The sequence below is a fragment of the Chaetodon trifascialis genome, chromosome 11, assembly GCF_039877785.1.
Source record: "Chaetodon trifascialis isolate fChaTrf1 chromosome 11, fChaTrf1.hap1, whole genome shotgun sequence".
Lineage (NCBI taxonomy): Eukaryota > Metazoa > Chordata > Actinopteri > Chaetodontiformes > Chaetodontidae > Chaetodon > Chaetodon trifascialis.
This window is the reverse complement of record NC_092066.1, coordinates 26,348,794-26,364,538: the sequence shown is the minus strand read 5'-3', so window position 1 is coordinate 26,364,538 and position 15,745 is coordinate 26,348,794. Positions and strand designations below refer to the sequence as shown.

The window sequence follows — 15,745 nt, the reverse complement described above, 5'->3', positions numbered from 1 at the left end:
TTGGAACATTTTCATACACATCTTACCCTCAGCAATGCAGAACAGCACTGTGAGGAGAAGAGAGGAGTAGCTATGGAAACCCAGGAGGTACAGGAGCCATAAAGGGCAAAAAAGGGCAGTTTCCACAGGAAAATTAAAAAGGCTGTTTGTTTCATCGAGGTATTCTGTCTAAATATGCGTTGTTAAAGTATGCATGATATGAAATTTCACAATACTTGCTGATAGCAAGAAATGGATTCACATGTTTGTATTTTATAATTGTTATCATATTGTTAACCTTGAGTATACCTTGCTTATTGTGCCTTTTTAATTACTGTTAATAAACAGTGAAAGAATTGACTATTTTGGGACAATACTGGTACATTTTTGTCTCTTTAAAGTCCAGAATAGCTTGTCGCTGGAGTGGTACTTTTAAGTGCTTTTAAGTACAGTCTAGTACCAAGGGTACTACAATTGTGTACCCTGAGAGACATAAATGTACCTTTAAAAATAGTACACCAATGTACAGTCTAGTACCAAGGGTACTAGACTGTACATTGGTGTACTATTTAGTACCAAGGGTACTAGACTGTACATTGGTGTACTATTTTTAAAGGTACATTTATGTCTCTCAGGGTACACAATTGTAGTTTAATTGGTACAATTTGGTAAGGTACAAAAATGTCCCAGCACTGAGGGGGACACAATTGTCTCTAAAAAAGGCACCTCCCCAGCGACAAGCATTTGTACCTTTTTAGGTACACATTGGTACCTCCATTTTTGAGATAGACTGAGGTGTTGTTTCCCTGCATTTGAATGTTGTTCACTCTGGAGCAGGTTATGTCTTTGAAAATGAAATTTGAAGCCACTTTTCATTTTTCTTTTTTTTTTGTCATTTTAATACAGTCATTGAACACCCATATAAGTATGTTAAAATGAAAATTCAAATTAGATTATTGCATTTACCTTTAAATTTCCATACAAATAACAGATACATAAATGTAAAATTGTAATGCTAGTGTGGAATTACATTTTCACTTTGAGTTTCCTCTGCGGGCTTCCATAATCATTTCTGAAGATGGTTTTCATTTCATTCAACAACCCTCAAGAAATGACTCGGTGGTTGAGATGTGTCAGGGGGTTTCCAAAACTAAATGTCACCAGGCCCTGTGAAAGCTGAGGCCAGCTCTGTAATCCATCACAATAGTAACAAATAAAAGACCAACTATGACTTGTTGTCTCAATGTTTATTGACTTTTACAGTAATCCACACTCAAACATTATTCATTCAGTCATTATTGTCATCATTATTATTGTACACATTCACATGAAAGTGACCAGATTGGAAAAGTCATCAGATGCACTTAGAAAAACTCCACATAGGTGTAATCAAGATGCTACATGATGTCAGTTCCATTCCATGTCTAAATCTAATAGGTGTACGGTCATCAGTTGGTTTACCTCAGCATTAATGCAGCTGTCAAATGGCTCATCCAATCACTGCTCTAAAGGCTGTGACAGGTGTTTTTTGGGGGGGTGGGGGTGTGTGTGTGTAGGTGGGTGGGGGCAATGACAGGTGGTGTGTCTAAAGTAATGTCTATATCAACAAGGTCAAGAGGTGACTATCTACATCATTAATGCAGCAGTCAGACAGCTCCTCCATTTACTGCTCTCAATTGGCTACAGCTCACCTTTAAAAGGTCTTTAACCACTGACGCATCTGTGGTTCATTGAGTGGTGTTTGCATGCATGCACACCTACCTGTGTGGGTTTGTGTGTGTGCTTGACAGTTAGCGTGACACTTACTAATGAAAGATACACAGAAATTAACAACTGCAGGAACAAATTGCAGATGAAAAAACATCTTAGGGAATCTGAATTACACATCCTTCAATCCTAAAGTGGAAGCTGTCGGATGGTGGTTGGTATAAACCTTTAGTTTGTGTAATTTCAATTTTTTTAGAATAAATATGAAAGAGTGGTTAGAGAAATCCTAGAGGAAAGCCTGCTGCAGTCTGCTCTGACTTGGAAAGAAAAAAAAAAAAAAAAAAAAATAGCCAAAGCTGCACAAGAAAATTTTAGAAACAATAATATTAATATTAACAAGGGACTGGCTGGGTTCACTCAAGGGTTCATTATAATACTTGGAAACTGATTCAGACTTGTCAACGTTAACTCAAACCTGTGACTGCTGTCAAAGAAGCGGATCCTTATAAAATCAAACATTTTCTGTTTTGAATTCATAGATATTGTGTCCAATGAGAATTTTGTTCCTCTTGAGACCCACAAATTGAAAGGAGTGACCATTGTAGACATTCTGCAGGTACTGCCACCGTAGAGAACTTGTAAATCAGTTTCCTGAAGGCGAAATTAATGACATAAAATCCATTCTCAATAGTATGACAGAGTATGTGTGAATTAGCTATGCTCCAGGCCCTCCACCTGCTTCTTCTGTATAAGGATGGTATTGACAAAATTAGTGGTATTGAATAATAATGAAGAATAGAACAATAATAAAAATCAAATCTTATTCTGATATTAGTGACTGTTTTCTCAACAATATAGACCTATATATGCATAATATTCAATTACCATTTCAGCAATATTTTTCCAGCACTTCCAATTTATTATTTTTTTTATTACTTCTAATTCTTATCACCATAATGAGAATGAAATGTTACATTTTGTTCCAGCTGCATTTTACCCCAAGATGACCATTGGAATGCTATGTCTGAATGCTCAAACGCTCTTACACAAGAAATTACTTTATATTTTCTGATGTTCACTTTTTGGTTTTGATTGTAAATGACATGAAATATTGAAATGTCAACCTCAGTACTGTTACTGTGCTATTCTGACGTGTAGCGAAGCTCCGAGGTGAACAGGATTATGTACGGTGTTATTTTGCATCAACCTGTGACTATCAATATCTTGCTGAATTGGGCGCTGAATGCTCAAACGCTTTTACACAAGAAATTACTTTAAATTTTCTGATGTTCACTTTTTGGTTTGGATTGTAAATGACATGAAATATTGAAATGTCCTCAAGTCACTGTCTGGTTGCGATAATCTAGGTTGCACGTTTAGATAGAACCATTCACTTTCATATTACAGGGGGATTATATGTCCATCAGAATATAAATGTATAAATTGCTGACCTTATAGTCCTCTCATATTCGTAGTTTTCGAATTTTCTTCTACATAGAGTAACATTAGACAATACCGTGCATCATAGAGTTAGAAAAGATAAAATACAATGAATAAACAACAACAAAAAATAAGAGACCCCCCTCAGTATTTCAGAATGCTGTAGTCCAAGGCGCGCTCAGCGATTTGGCGCTCGAGTGTCCCCGGTTTACTGTACGCTCCAAGCCAGCTGCTGTAACGCAGACGTCTTACTGTTTTAGCTTTTGACTGGTTTTAAAATATAGAATCCTATAACATTAATGGACAATCATGTCTGAAGAGGAAAGCAAGGCTTCCGATGAACTTTTCAAAGATGTCAAATTCTACGTGGTAGGGGACATTGACCAAAAGGTGAGGCTCTGGTCGTTAGCTTCTTGCAGCTAACTTGGTAGCATGCTAACTTGCTAGCACCATTCAAAATAAATAGAGTACTCCAGGACAAGCTAACTAGCTAGCTAACTGACTGACTGACATGCTACATGAAAAACAATGAGCTTGCACTTTGGTTGGTGTTGTGGCGAACACTATATTATGCCTTGTAAAGTTGTGTGAGAGATTGTGTTTGTAGTTTGTGATACTCTTCTGGACTCAATATTTTGTGCAGAAGCTACCTAGCACTGCACTCTTATACAGCCCTTTAGCATTAGCTATGAGTTTCGTAGTTGCACAGATGGATAGCTGCTAGCTAAGAGCCTCCGGTTTACCTGTCACGGGGCTTTCTAAGCTTGTAACAAAACTGGCGTTTGATAGCTTGCTTTTTTAAAACCACGACTGTTCAACAACCTCAGTACTGTTACTGTGCTGTTCTGACGTGTAGCGAAGCTCCGAGGTGAACAGGATTATGCACGGTGTTATTTTGCATCAACCTGTGACTATCAATATCTTGCTGAATTGGGCGCTCCTTACTGCGCATGTATCATTGCTATTTCACTCGCTGGTGCTGGAGACCTGTGACACAGAGCTCTACTTCCTGCCAAATAGTGGCTCCCAGTCGCGCCTGTCTAGGAGCGTGTTTATACACAGCAGATGCGTGGAATGAACTGATATGTCCGATCGAGTAATGTGATTTTGGTAATAAAGGAAGGCAGTGATAACACCGCTGTGATGTTATTGCTCAAATGAAATAAGAACATCAGAGCGTAGAAAAATGTAAACTTGTAGACGTAAAATCAGGCCTGGAAATAAGTCATTTTTATGGAAATGCCACTTTGAACTTTGATAAATACAAATTTAAAGGGGCATCGCAACCAAAACCAGTGGTTCAGTTGCAAAAAGTGATGTGTTTGACTTTTCCACAAAATGCTGTCTGATTTGCCTTTTTAAATGTTAGCAACTCACACGAACTTTTATTGTTTTATTTTAATGATAAAATGCAGACTATAAATGGACTGAAGGTGATGAAGATTAAGTTTCAACAGCCATGCAACTATTAGTATTTAAGAGTGAGATTCTAAGAAGTCACAACAATGACTTAAAATATTTTTTACATGTTAAACATTAAACACACTGATGAGAAACTTCACAAGATGAGACTACTAGTCTCTTCTTTTCACTAGATACACTGCAGACACAAAGCAGCTGACAGAAAGGGGTCATATTATGCATGGAAATATGAGCTGTTTTTGGGTGAATAAATATTAATGTTACTCCTTAAAAGAAAGACAAAAAAGGACTATGGGAATGCAGAGCTTTTGAGTTTCAACATGAGTCATTAATAACTTTATTAAGCACGTCATGTATAGGAAAGTAGTGTAAAAACAGGCACACAAAGGGCAAGAAACTGTCAGAAACTGAGTACAATTAGCTGATAATCAGCCTGATCAGCCACTGTCAGTAATCAGTACGAACACACATCAAGAACACACATTATTAGACTGCAGCTAAGCCATTAATAAAACCAATAACAAACCACAGTCAATGGCAGTTACCTTGTGTTTCTGTGGCAGTAATAAAATGTAAAAACATGTACATACAGTATGAATTAAAGAGAAGCTCCCTGCACTCTCCAGTGAAAATATTACACCAAACTAGGGCTGGACGGTATACCGGTTCACACCAACTACCGGTGTATATTTTTGTTATGATATGAATTTTTAATGTACTGCCTAACCGGTGTATGTGATTACACAATGTCCAGAACTTTGCCCCGCGGAACACTTTTTCAGACGGGACCATTGCGCTTCAAAACAGGCATGGTGTGGGGCGTGGTGAGGGTAAACTGTAGTGCTCTGGTGTTACGTTATGGTGAAGATGGATGGGACAGACATTGAAAGTTCTGAAATCGAAGCTGCAGAACTAGTAGAACATGATGACACAGAAGAACTTGTGCCAAAAACAGGAGCCGTGTCTGCTGTTTTTTTGGTCAGGCTACAGTTGTCACCGGAGGCAGCAACATGAGCAATTTGCTCCACCACCTTAGCTGCAAGCATGTCTTGTAACAAAAAGACGAAAATAGCGTATGTCGACTTTATTTCACCACTTCATGCAAACCACACAAGCCGAGGAAAGCAGAGAGTCTGATGATCACGAAGATGTCTACCTCCTCACTGTGCAACAGAAACTGTGAGCTAGCAGCCAATCAGTAGCAGAAAAAACTTTGCTAAATCATACAGGTATGTCTTACCTTTGCTGTTTTGTGGCCAAAAGTTATATTCCAGCTCGAAAAAATGCTGCTAATGTCTCCTCCTATGATTCTGCGTTAGTTTGAGATCAATCATGAAGGTCCTGGTTGTTAACATAAAGAAGAGGGGGTTTCTAGAGTGGAGGGAGCGCTCTTCATGCGATCCCTATCTCTGGATTTACTTCCTTCTGGATCGTCATTGGTGTTACTATAGTGAATTTGGGCCCTGCCCCTGGAATCTCTTGACTCTGACTGGTCAATGGAGGTGTCGATCATCAAAATAGACCAGAGATTGACTGATATGGATTTTTCAGGGCCGATACTGATTTTTAATAATCGAGCGAAACCGATAGCCGATATTTAGAACCGATATTCATTTGCAGTAAAAATGAAAATATTGGTGTCAAAATTTAGATTAACCCACCTGGGACTAGAATGAATACAGTATACTGTTTGTTGTTTTGTGTACACTGAAAAAAAAGATCTTAACTTTTTGTAAAATAACACAAACACAAAATCTTAATCGAAATGCCTTTAAGTTTAATTATTTTAAAACAAAAAGTGATGATTAATGATTCCTTTCCCTTTCCCTTAATGATGAAGAGCAAACCAATAAAGAGGGTGGCAGGAACATTGGCTCCTTTAGTAGTTAAATTTTTACATAAAACAGCATAATGAGTAAATAAAGATTAAACTTTCAGGGGTTCCCAGAGTTTTTCACTTATAGGTCCTCATTTATTTTTATATTTATTTATATATATTTAGAGAAATAAAGACATATTCTGAATCTCGGAACAGTAGGCTCGATGTAAGCTCTTGTGCTTAGAACTGTGTGTCGTATTACATAAATAAGAATAAGGCACTTAGCAACTGTAAATGCAAACAATAAAGGCTTCATTACACACGTGAGTTGTAGACGGTATGAAATGCGCCTTGTTGAAGTTGTGAACAGTTTCATCTCCAGAGCCAAACAGCGGAATTCAGCAGGTTTTCCTCCCTTATACTTGCTGTGGTCTATCTACCGGTATGTCGTTTTGTCTTTTTTTTTAAATTATTGTTAAGTAAGGAGCTTCAGGTCATGTTCACTTGGTTATGTTTTTTTTTTTTTTTTTTTTTTTTTTGGTGCGTGACACTATTTGGGTGAATCCCATTTCTCTTTTCTACCCCTACCCCTTAGCCGAAAGTCAACCCCTCCGAATTGGGACACCCCTTCGACAATCGCGTACGTCATCAGTAGTCGCCGCTGCCTCTTACGTAGGCAGATGCGACAAGCTAATGCTACCGTCACATTCGATTTGTGTATGACATTCCTGCATGTTGTATCCCACAACGCTATCAATGTAACTGAATACCAGCAGCGAGGTTGCCAAAGTTATTATAGATAACGTTATCACTGCAGATTATCATCAGGGCTGCCCACAGAGCACCGCTAGTGGCATTCAGCCTGGCAACGGTAACCACGTAACTGAAGCCTTGACGACTCTCGATTTTTTTCGGGGGTTTTTTTTACGAGGAAAATGACCACTACACATTGAAACAACGTTAAAATAGACAATAAAGTGGTTTTCGTACATTTTAAAACTTCATTCATGGAGAAAATACCGGTCTTGCAAGGCATTCTGAGAAATCTGTCGTACCCCTCCATTTGGAGTGTGCCTCGGAAAAATCTCCGTTTGGAGGGGTACATAGCCCTACCACTTCCCCCTACCCCTCCGTCATAATGGGAATTGGGACACCCCTACCCCTCCACGTGAACGCGCAAAACGGAGGGGTAGGGCCAAGGGGTGAAATGGGATTCAGCCTTTATCTTGCAAAGTCGTATGCTTGATGTGATTTGACAAGTAGGTCGGTGAAATGTCAACTCTGGGCTTGTATGTTATCACTGAAATTAATCATAAGGTTGTGGTGTTTTTAAAACTTCATCATAGAGGGTTTTTATTGCAACTTCGACTAACTCTGTCGCCTTATCTCTACTGGATAACTGGAGCAGTTGTCTGCTTCTCCTTGTCTGTGGCGCTGCATGTAGAGGATTCAGTGTCGATTGGCTGTTACTGACTCACTTGTGCCATGTAGCCAATCAGTGAGGGCTGTTGGCGGGACATTGTTACACAGCCAAGAGTGGTGACTTCGGGCAGAGAGACGGCTGCGTCAGAGCCAAAGGAGCGCGTTTTAAAATACATTAATTAATTTTATTGGTTATCGGTAGAAAAAACGGCCGATGCCTATAATCGGAAAAATGCTAAATATCGGCTGATAATTGGTCTATCCCTACTTTCAATTCACCGTATAGCATCAGGGAAAAACCAGGGTGTGTCCTCTGAGCGTGTCAATAGTCAGTTTACTGTGTCCTTTCAGATTTTAACGCAGGATGCGTACCTATCAATATCATTGGTAGTTAGCTAACACTATGCAGCAAAATGCTTGTAAACAAAAAATATGCATTAACGCTTACACTGTGTAGTGTTTAGCTGCTCGTACTTATCACGTAACATTCATTGTTACCTAGCGGCCTAGCTTTCTGTGTGACTGGGAGAAATTTTGCTCTACTGTTGATGTCCAGCATGATGATGGAAATACTGGGAAATGTGAGTTTGTGCATTTGCTGCGTCACATGTAGTTTCGAATGAGGAAATCCACAACTTTATTTTAAAGACAGAACGGCCAGTTGAAGACAGGGCATGCCAAACTGGTCGTGTGGTAGAAGGGGCATCATGGCTGCACACTGGAGCAGCCACAGCACTGGCTGTTGGACTGTGGTATAATTCCTGCCCTGTAATGCACAATTTAATTTTTCATTTTGTGAACTTGTCTGGTGAAAACCACTCTCACTGCTGTTTCTTTTTCTTTCAGAAGTGAGGCATCTTTTCACATTTCAATCTTAGCACTGGCTGTACTACATCTAAGATGGGTCCTATGTAGGGCTGGGCGATATAGCTGAAAACTCTATTGCGATATAAGTGTTTTATATTGGTCGATATCGATAATTTTTGATATTTTTATGACCTATTTAAAATAAGGACCAGGAGAAAAATACATTTAATTTAAACATTTTTATTTTAAATTTAACCTTCCTCTGATCCCCTCAGCTAACCTGGCTTCTCCACAGTGCTCAGTGGAAGCATGTCTTTAGCTATATGATATGCCGCTGCCTCCGTTATGTCTTCGTGCCTTTTAGATGATTTGTCATCAGGCACTGAAGCAGATACCTCTGCATGGCGGTCTGCTGCTTGTGTGGTGGTGCTGCAGTTGGCGGATGTTGGCGAATACAGCTGCGCTCCAAAAAGTGAGCGCGGCCAAGGTGGTTAAACAAGTTTGTGGTGTTACTGGTCTTGGTGGGGACAACAGTCTTGCATAGGTTACAGACCACATTGGTCTGACTACGGTCCGACTTATGAAATCCAAAAAACTGCCATACTGGCGAGCTGACTTTCCCTGTTTTATCGATAGTTTTGCTCGCTGCAGGACTCACTTTCTATTTCTCATCTTGGTCCTCGCGAAGCATCAAAGATGAGACAACGAGATGGCGCAACCGAACATGATACTGTTACATGATTGGCGTGTTAGCGTGTCTCTCTCACTGATTAGCGATTACTCCCTACGTTGCTCGGTTACCAGAGAGCAAGTGCGTTTGTTCATGCAACCAACCTCGCTTTGCAACTTCAGGTTTCTTCCGAACGAATTTTTTATTGATATTGATGATGTGTCTATCGCGAGACATATCACTATTGTTTTATCGCCCAGCTCTAGTTCTATGTTTCTATTCTTCCATGTCTCTTTGGTGCTGTACAGTACATGGGTTTCTATGGATGCCTCGTTCAAGTGAGGAACCAGCTAATAATTTCAGTTTTTCAGTCAACTTTACAAGATGATGTCAGAACCACTAAACTAAATTATCACAAAAAAGAATTGTCAGAATTCTGTGACCGTGCTTGATCGATTCTAGTGGTCGATCAGTTTGGCTTTTCAGTTGCGAATTCTGCTTATGTTTAGAAAACAAGACCGATATATAATGCAGACATCGTGTTATTTGTTTTTGCACCTGATAAAATATAACAGTGTAATGATCTAATAAAAATATGTTTGTGGTCCCAATTAGGGCTGAATTGGCCAAAAGTGGCATTAGATTATTCCTCCCAAAAACAAAACAAAAATAAATAAAATATGTATTTTTATGTATTATGTCCATAAGAGGGAAAACCAATACAAGAGACATACTGCTTGTATATTATGTCGACATAGACATTTCTTTTCTAAATTCCACATACCTAAACATTACAAAATAAATAATCTCTGATATTGCAGAGTTTCACAAATGGGAGGAATTCTGGTCACAGACTTTTTTTTTTTCTTTGTGTGTGTGTGTGTGTGTGTGTGTGTGTGTGTGTGTGTGTGTGTGTGTGTGTGTGTGTGTGTCTGTGTCTGAAGCAGAACAAAAAATTTGTTTTGGGCAACCCTGGTTTCTCTTGCTGTGATCTTTACCTTTTATGGTTCTTGGCCAGTGTTCACTCGTGTTATCATCACTGTTTAAAATGGTCTGGTCTGACGGAAACCTTTGCTGATATTCAAGGTGGTGCAGCTGCTGAAAGCAGGGAAAGGGAAGGAAGTGTCCTACAATGCTCTGGCCACTCACATCATTGCAGAAGATGGGGACAACCCTGAGGTGGGCGAATCCAGGGAGGTTTTTGACCTGCCTGTTGTAAAGGTAAGGAGGGTTATGCCAGATTATGTTTGCACAAAGGATGCACAGTATGGCTGTAATCATTTGTCATTTTTTGACATAAATGTCATTTTATGTCAAGGTATAGAAATTGTTATGTGAATTTAATTGCGAAATGGTTTCATACCATAACGTACCACACTGCATCACATTTGATTATTTTCTTCTTTTATGTGAAACTTCCATACAAACAACAACTGAAACAACAGCTGAGTTAAAAAAGAGTCAGAACAGTCAGTCTGTCGAACAGAACTGTCATTTGAAATATAAACTGTCTTCTCATATGAAGAACTAAATATCAAGCATGAACTTACTTTTCCTCTTCATGTTTTCCAGCCATCCTGGGTGATCCTCTCAGTCAGATGTGGAGACCTGTTACCGTATCCTTCCACCAACGCAGTCCAAAATATCTCAAACTGGTGTCATTTCAGCATGTTTTGAAATAAACTGTAGCATTGGTAATAAGAGCACAATGTTAATGTTTAGAATTCCAGAAATGAAGAACGCATTATAGAATGTTTGGAATTTATCAAAATGCCACACCTGCTGTGTTTTTCCATAACCATGAACACTGTAGAGTAACTGGATTCTCCCCAGAGTCAGGACAGATATTCTTTGGTGTAACAGTTTGTCTTCCCAGGGTGAGTGTGTATGAGTATATGTGTGTGAGCTGTCTTCAAGAAATCCATTTTATTCTTTTCAAGCTTTCTACATGCACATGTAGTGGAATTTTGAGATTTATTAAGACAGGAGAGGTCAGTTGAATTATTCTGTAGTTGGGACATGTATTGATAGAAAAGGTGCGTTCAATGCTGCTTTACTCATTGGCATTTGGAGGAAAGCATGGAAAAGGAGGACGCCGGCTTACCTTTGGCCTTGGATGGACAGTTATTACCTTTGAGAGACATGACTAGTCTAAAATCTTAAGCTCATCATTGTGTATGAATTTGTGTGTGTGTGTGTGTGTGTGTGTGTGTGTGTGTGTGTGTGTGTGTTTGCACACAGCTTCCAGAGGATCTCAATGCTTTGTGGGCTTACATTACCTTCTATGGAGGGGACTGTCAGCTTAACCTCAACAAGAAGGTTACCCACTTAGTGGTGAAGGAACCAAAGGGGGTAAAGTGCATGCTTTGTGTGTCGTCTTCACCTCTTTACTGGTTTCACTCTGCATGTTATTGCTAAAAATGTCTGTCAAGGGAAATTGCCATGTTTATCTTTATGGGCACTTCTAATTATACATTGTATTTTTTGGTTGCATTTTCTTCCCTCCAGGCCAAGTTTGAGTGTGCGCTGAAACACCCTGGCATCAAGATTGTTACCCCAGACTGGATAACAGATTCTGTTAAAGGTAATGTTAGTGCTGTCAGTCCAATCTGTATTTGTAGTTAGCATAGATTGGTTGGTCTTTTGTACATGTAGCTGATGTAGAATCATACAATTTTCACCAAGAGGAAGCTGCAGCCAGAGAACATTTGGCAGTTTTGCTTGAAAAGTGACTGAAATGATTCATTGACTGAAAATTGCCAGTTCGTTTTCTGTAAATTACATTTACGAATGGTACTAGCTCTACTCTGTAGTGCTGAATAGAAAATTCATCAATTGACAGCAAAATTATCGACAATTCTGTAATCGGTAAATTGTTTTAACTTCTTTTAGTGAAAATATAATTTCATGACATCTGTACAGTGGAAGTGTTAGTGGAGACATTAATCTGGGAACATTCATGGTGACTTGGTTGCTGTTTGCTTGTGTTTGCTGTCATTACACTGAGTAGTGACCCTACCTTGATGATTGACCGGATGAATAAAGTTTGTTCTAAACAGATGTAGCTTAATGTGCAGGGCTGTCAATGAATATTCTAAATTTATTTGAATTGTAAAACATGTAGATAATGAAATTTAATATTTGCAGCAGATTCACTGAATGCATGCATGATGGACGGGAAGGTTTGTTTTCCTCAGTGCTCTCACTCAATACTGAACCAATGTCAAAATTTGGCCTCATAGTCACTGAAGCACAAAAAAAATGGGAAATTAGGGTCCATAATCAGATAAGGGACTGGGGTTCCCCCCGTTTGTTAGGACATGTGGACCGTCACCAATTGGAAATGTAAAAGACATTTTATTCATGTTGAAATGATATATGAGTAGTATGTCTCTTGTTGCATTGGTTTTCCCTCTTGTTTATGTTGATAGTTGTCATTATTGTGGTGGTTTTAAGTTGTAACCATTAGTGAGATTAGAGATCGACCGATATGGATTTTTCAGGACCGATACTAGGGTTGGGCGGTAATCCGGTAATAAGATATCCCGCGGTATCTAAAAATAGCAACGGTATCAGTTTCATTACCGTCATTAAAAAAATGCTGTGCATATAGGTCTATAGGGGTTGAACATAATTGTAGCATCGTCATAACAAAAATGAAGTCCACTCTGTTCAATGTATCTGGTTGAATTTTTACTCGAGAAAAAGGTGACTGTGCAAAATTACATGCTAAAAAAATGAACCTGAGCAGTTTTACAGATGTTTTAACACAGGTATGTCCAGGCGCTCATATTGGCGCGTCTGGGCAGAGTACCGTTATCTCATCCAAGTAAATATGGAGAAACTCCTGTGTTGAAAATGCTTTTTCAGCCTTTTTTCTGCTTGCTATTGTTCTTAGCTCTCATAAAAGGACGAAATGCAAATAAAACTGTAAAATAACACTTTGGGCTGCTCAGCAGAGTCCTCTGTGAGTGCTCTGCTCGTTCACGAGACAGAGCGGTGAAACTAACTGCATGGTTACGCCGGTCAATAGCTCAGCGACCCACCCATATTCACCATAGAAACACCAATGACGATCCAGAAGGAAGTAAGTCCAGAGATAGGTTATTGCATGAAGAGCGCTCCCTCCACTCTAGAAACCCCCTCCTTTTTATGTAAACAAGCAGGACCTTCGTGATTGATCTCAAACTAATGCAGAGTCATAGGAGGAGACATTAGCAGATTCACTCACTTGTGCCATGTAGCCAATCAGTGAGGGCCATGTAGCCAATCAGTGAGGGCTGTGGGCGGGACATTGTTACACAGTCAAGAGTGGTTACTTCAGATGGAGAGACGGCTGCATTAGAGTGAAAGAAGCGTGTTTTAAAATACATTAATTTTATTGGTCATCGAAAACTGTAAAAAATGACCGATGCCAATTATTGAAAAAAATGCCAAATATCGGCCAATATTATTGGCCAAGTCATGTTTGTTTGTTTGTTAGTATGTTACAGATGTCAAGTCTACCTCAGTTTCTGCTATGTTTACAAAACACTGCACATATTTGAAAACATTTTATTCACCAGAAGGTGAATCAGCTTGTGAACTTCCTGGCACTAAACCTGCAGAAAAAAAAAGTTCTCAGGTTTCTCTCTGTTTACATTTTTACACTCTCATTTACATTTATTATTTGAGTGTTTTCCATGGTTGTGTTGACATTTCCTTTCCTCTCTGCCCTAATAGCTGAGGGGATTATAATCAGAGGAAGGTTAAATTTAAAATAAAAATGTTTAAATTGAATGTATTTTTCTCCTGGTCCTTATTTTAAATAGGTCATACAAAATATCAATAATTATTGATATCGACCGATATAAAACACTTATATCGTGATAGAGTTTTCAGCCTTATCGCCCAGCCCTACCATCAAGTGGTATTTCAGACTGGATGAGCTACGGTGATAATTCAGTTCACACCAACAATACACACAGATAACTTTGGTCTTGTCAGTTGACCCATCTGGCAACTTTTTGAAACTAACCTTTCCATTCAGAATCTTGTTGCGCTGAATCGCATCCAATTCAGCGTTTTGCACTTGACATCCACACAAACTGGTAGTCACTCTATTACAGCTTGCGAGCAGGCAAGACCAAACACGTGTGGGTCATGCCTATTGTTTTGTTTCCGGTTTACAACCGGATCCTGTAGTTTTGTCTTACGTTACTAGCAGTGGCCACAGCTTATAAAAAACTCTAGGTCACAAAGAGCATTAATCTCGTGATAAAAAAATGACGCTGTTAAAGTTGATTTGCGTTAAAGTCTTAATAACGCGATGTTTTTGACAGCACTTATATATTAATATACATATATATGTATATATATATATATTTTTTTTCCAAGAAAAAAATGGAGTAGAAAGTCATTACTGTGATCAAATATAAATCAGCCAATTGATGCACATTAGATGTGTCTCATTCTATCTTTCCACCCTTTACAGACAAAAACAGGAAGGATGAGGGACTCTATCACCCCAGACTCACGTATGTGGAGCCTGAGGATGAGGAGGAGAGCGAAGCAGAGTCATATGACCAGCACTCCCATTCAGATGGAAGCTATAGCCCCCGACGATCCCGGCTGTCCAGTGGTGGCTCGTCTGGTGAAGAGTCCAGCCCCCGCAGACGACCAGGACCCAAAAAACTGAACTCTGTCTCGCCGACCTCCCCCCGCAAACCTGAGCGCCGCAGTGAACGCATGTTTGATGACTCTGATGATGACTTTTCCACAGAGAAGGAGGGCGCCAACCTCAACTGGACACCTGCTGAAGTCTCCACACCGACTGCCCCGATTCCGACTGGCACACCAAGACGGCGGGTTGGGCCACCTGGCAGCAAAGATCCAGTGTCAGCTGCAGGCAGTGGGCTAATCAACCTGTGTGCCACTGTGCCTCCTGCACCGGGCAGCGGAGGAGCCATGCCAGCAGAGGCTCGCTCTGCTGCTGCTGCCATCAGTCACTCCACACAGCAAGGTCAGTATGTCAGGAAAGTTCATACAACTCCTCCACAGGGCTGCACATAGTTGTTTATCACCATTAGACGTACAGTACATTAAAGACCTTACTGTGCTGTGTGCTAACAGCCATCTGACAGGTTCTGAAGATAGTCTGAATACTTGGGCTGTATTTGAAATGACCTAATACTTACTACCATTGTACACAGCAATGGTGTACAACACACTGCATGCTGTTTTTATAGTGTGTCGTATGAAACTGCTAATTTGATTTATTTTGCTGTCTGCAAGGTGAGGCTTAGCCGGTTTCCGCTTTGGGAAAGCCAAAGTAAACAATAACACACTCAGTAATAACTGCATAATTTCAATAAAATATGTCAAAAATTTAATGGTAACATTGGTACAAAAATTCAAAGTATCTTTCAGTTTTATTTTAGGCTTTCCTGAAGTGTCATCAATTTCAATAATACTGCAGCTGATTTCTCACCTCAACCAAC

At 39.6% G+C, this 15,745-nt stretch overlaps 1 protein-coding gene across 2 annotated transcripts in view; it reads left to right on the top strand.

Moving 5' to 3' along the window:
• The first annotated feature begins 3,317 nt into the window (after positions 1 to 3,317).
• paxip1 (PAX interacting (with transcription-activation domain) protein 1) overlaps positions 3,318 to 15,745 on the top strand; it is a 42,126-nt gene continuing 29,698 nt past the window's right edge. For both annotated transcript variants that reach the window (XM_070974454.1, XM_070974453.1), the window contains exons 1-7: positions 3,318 to 3,516; positions 10,353 to 10,487; positions 10,839 to 10,882; positions 11,080 to 11,143; positions 11,508 to 11,618; positions 11,775 to 11,850; positions 14,740 to 15,267. In XM_070974454.1, the coding sequence (XP_070830555.1) occupies positions 3,436 to 3,516; positions 10,353 to 10,487; positions 10,839 to 10,882; positions 11,080 to 11,143; positions 11,508 to 11,618; positions 11,775 to 11,850; positions 14,740 to 15,267 (1,039 nt within the window). In that variant the 5' untranslated portion in view covers positions 3,318 to 3,435. The remainder of the gene's footprint in view (positions 3,517 to 10,352; positions 10,488 to 10,838; positions 10,883 to 11,079; positions 11,144 to 11,507; positions 11,619 to 11,774; positions 11,851 to 14,739; positions 15,268 to 15,745) is intronic.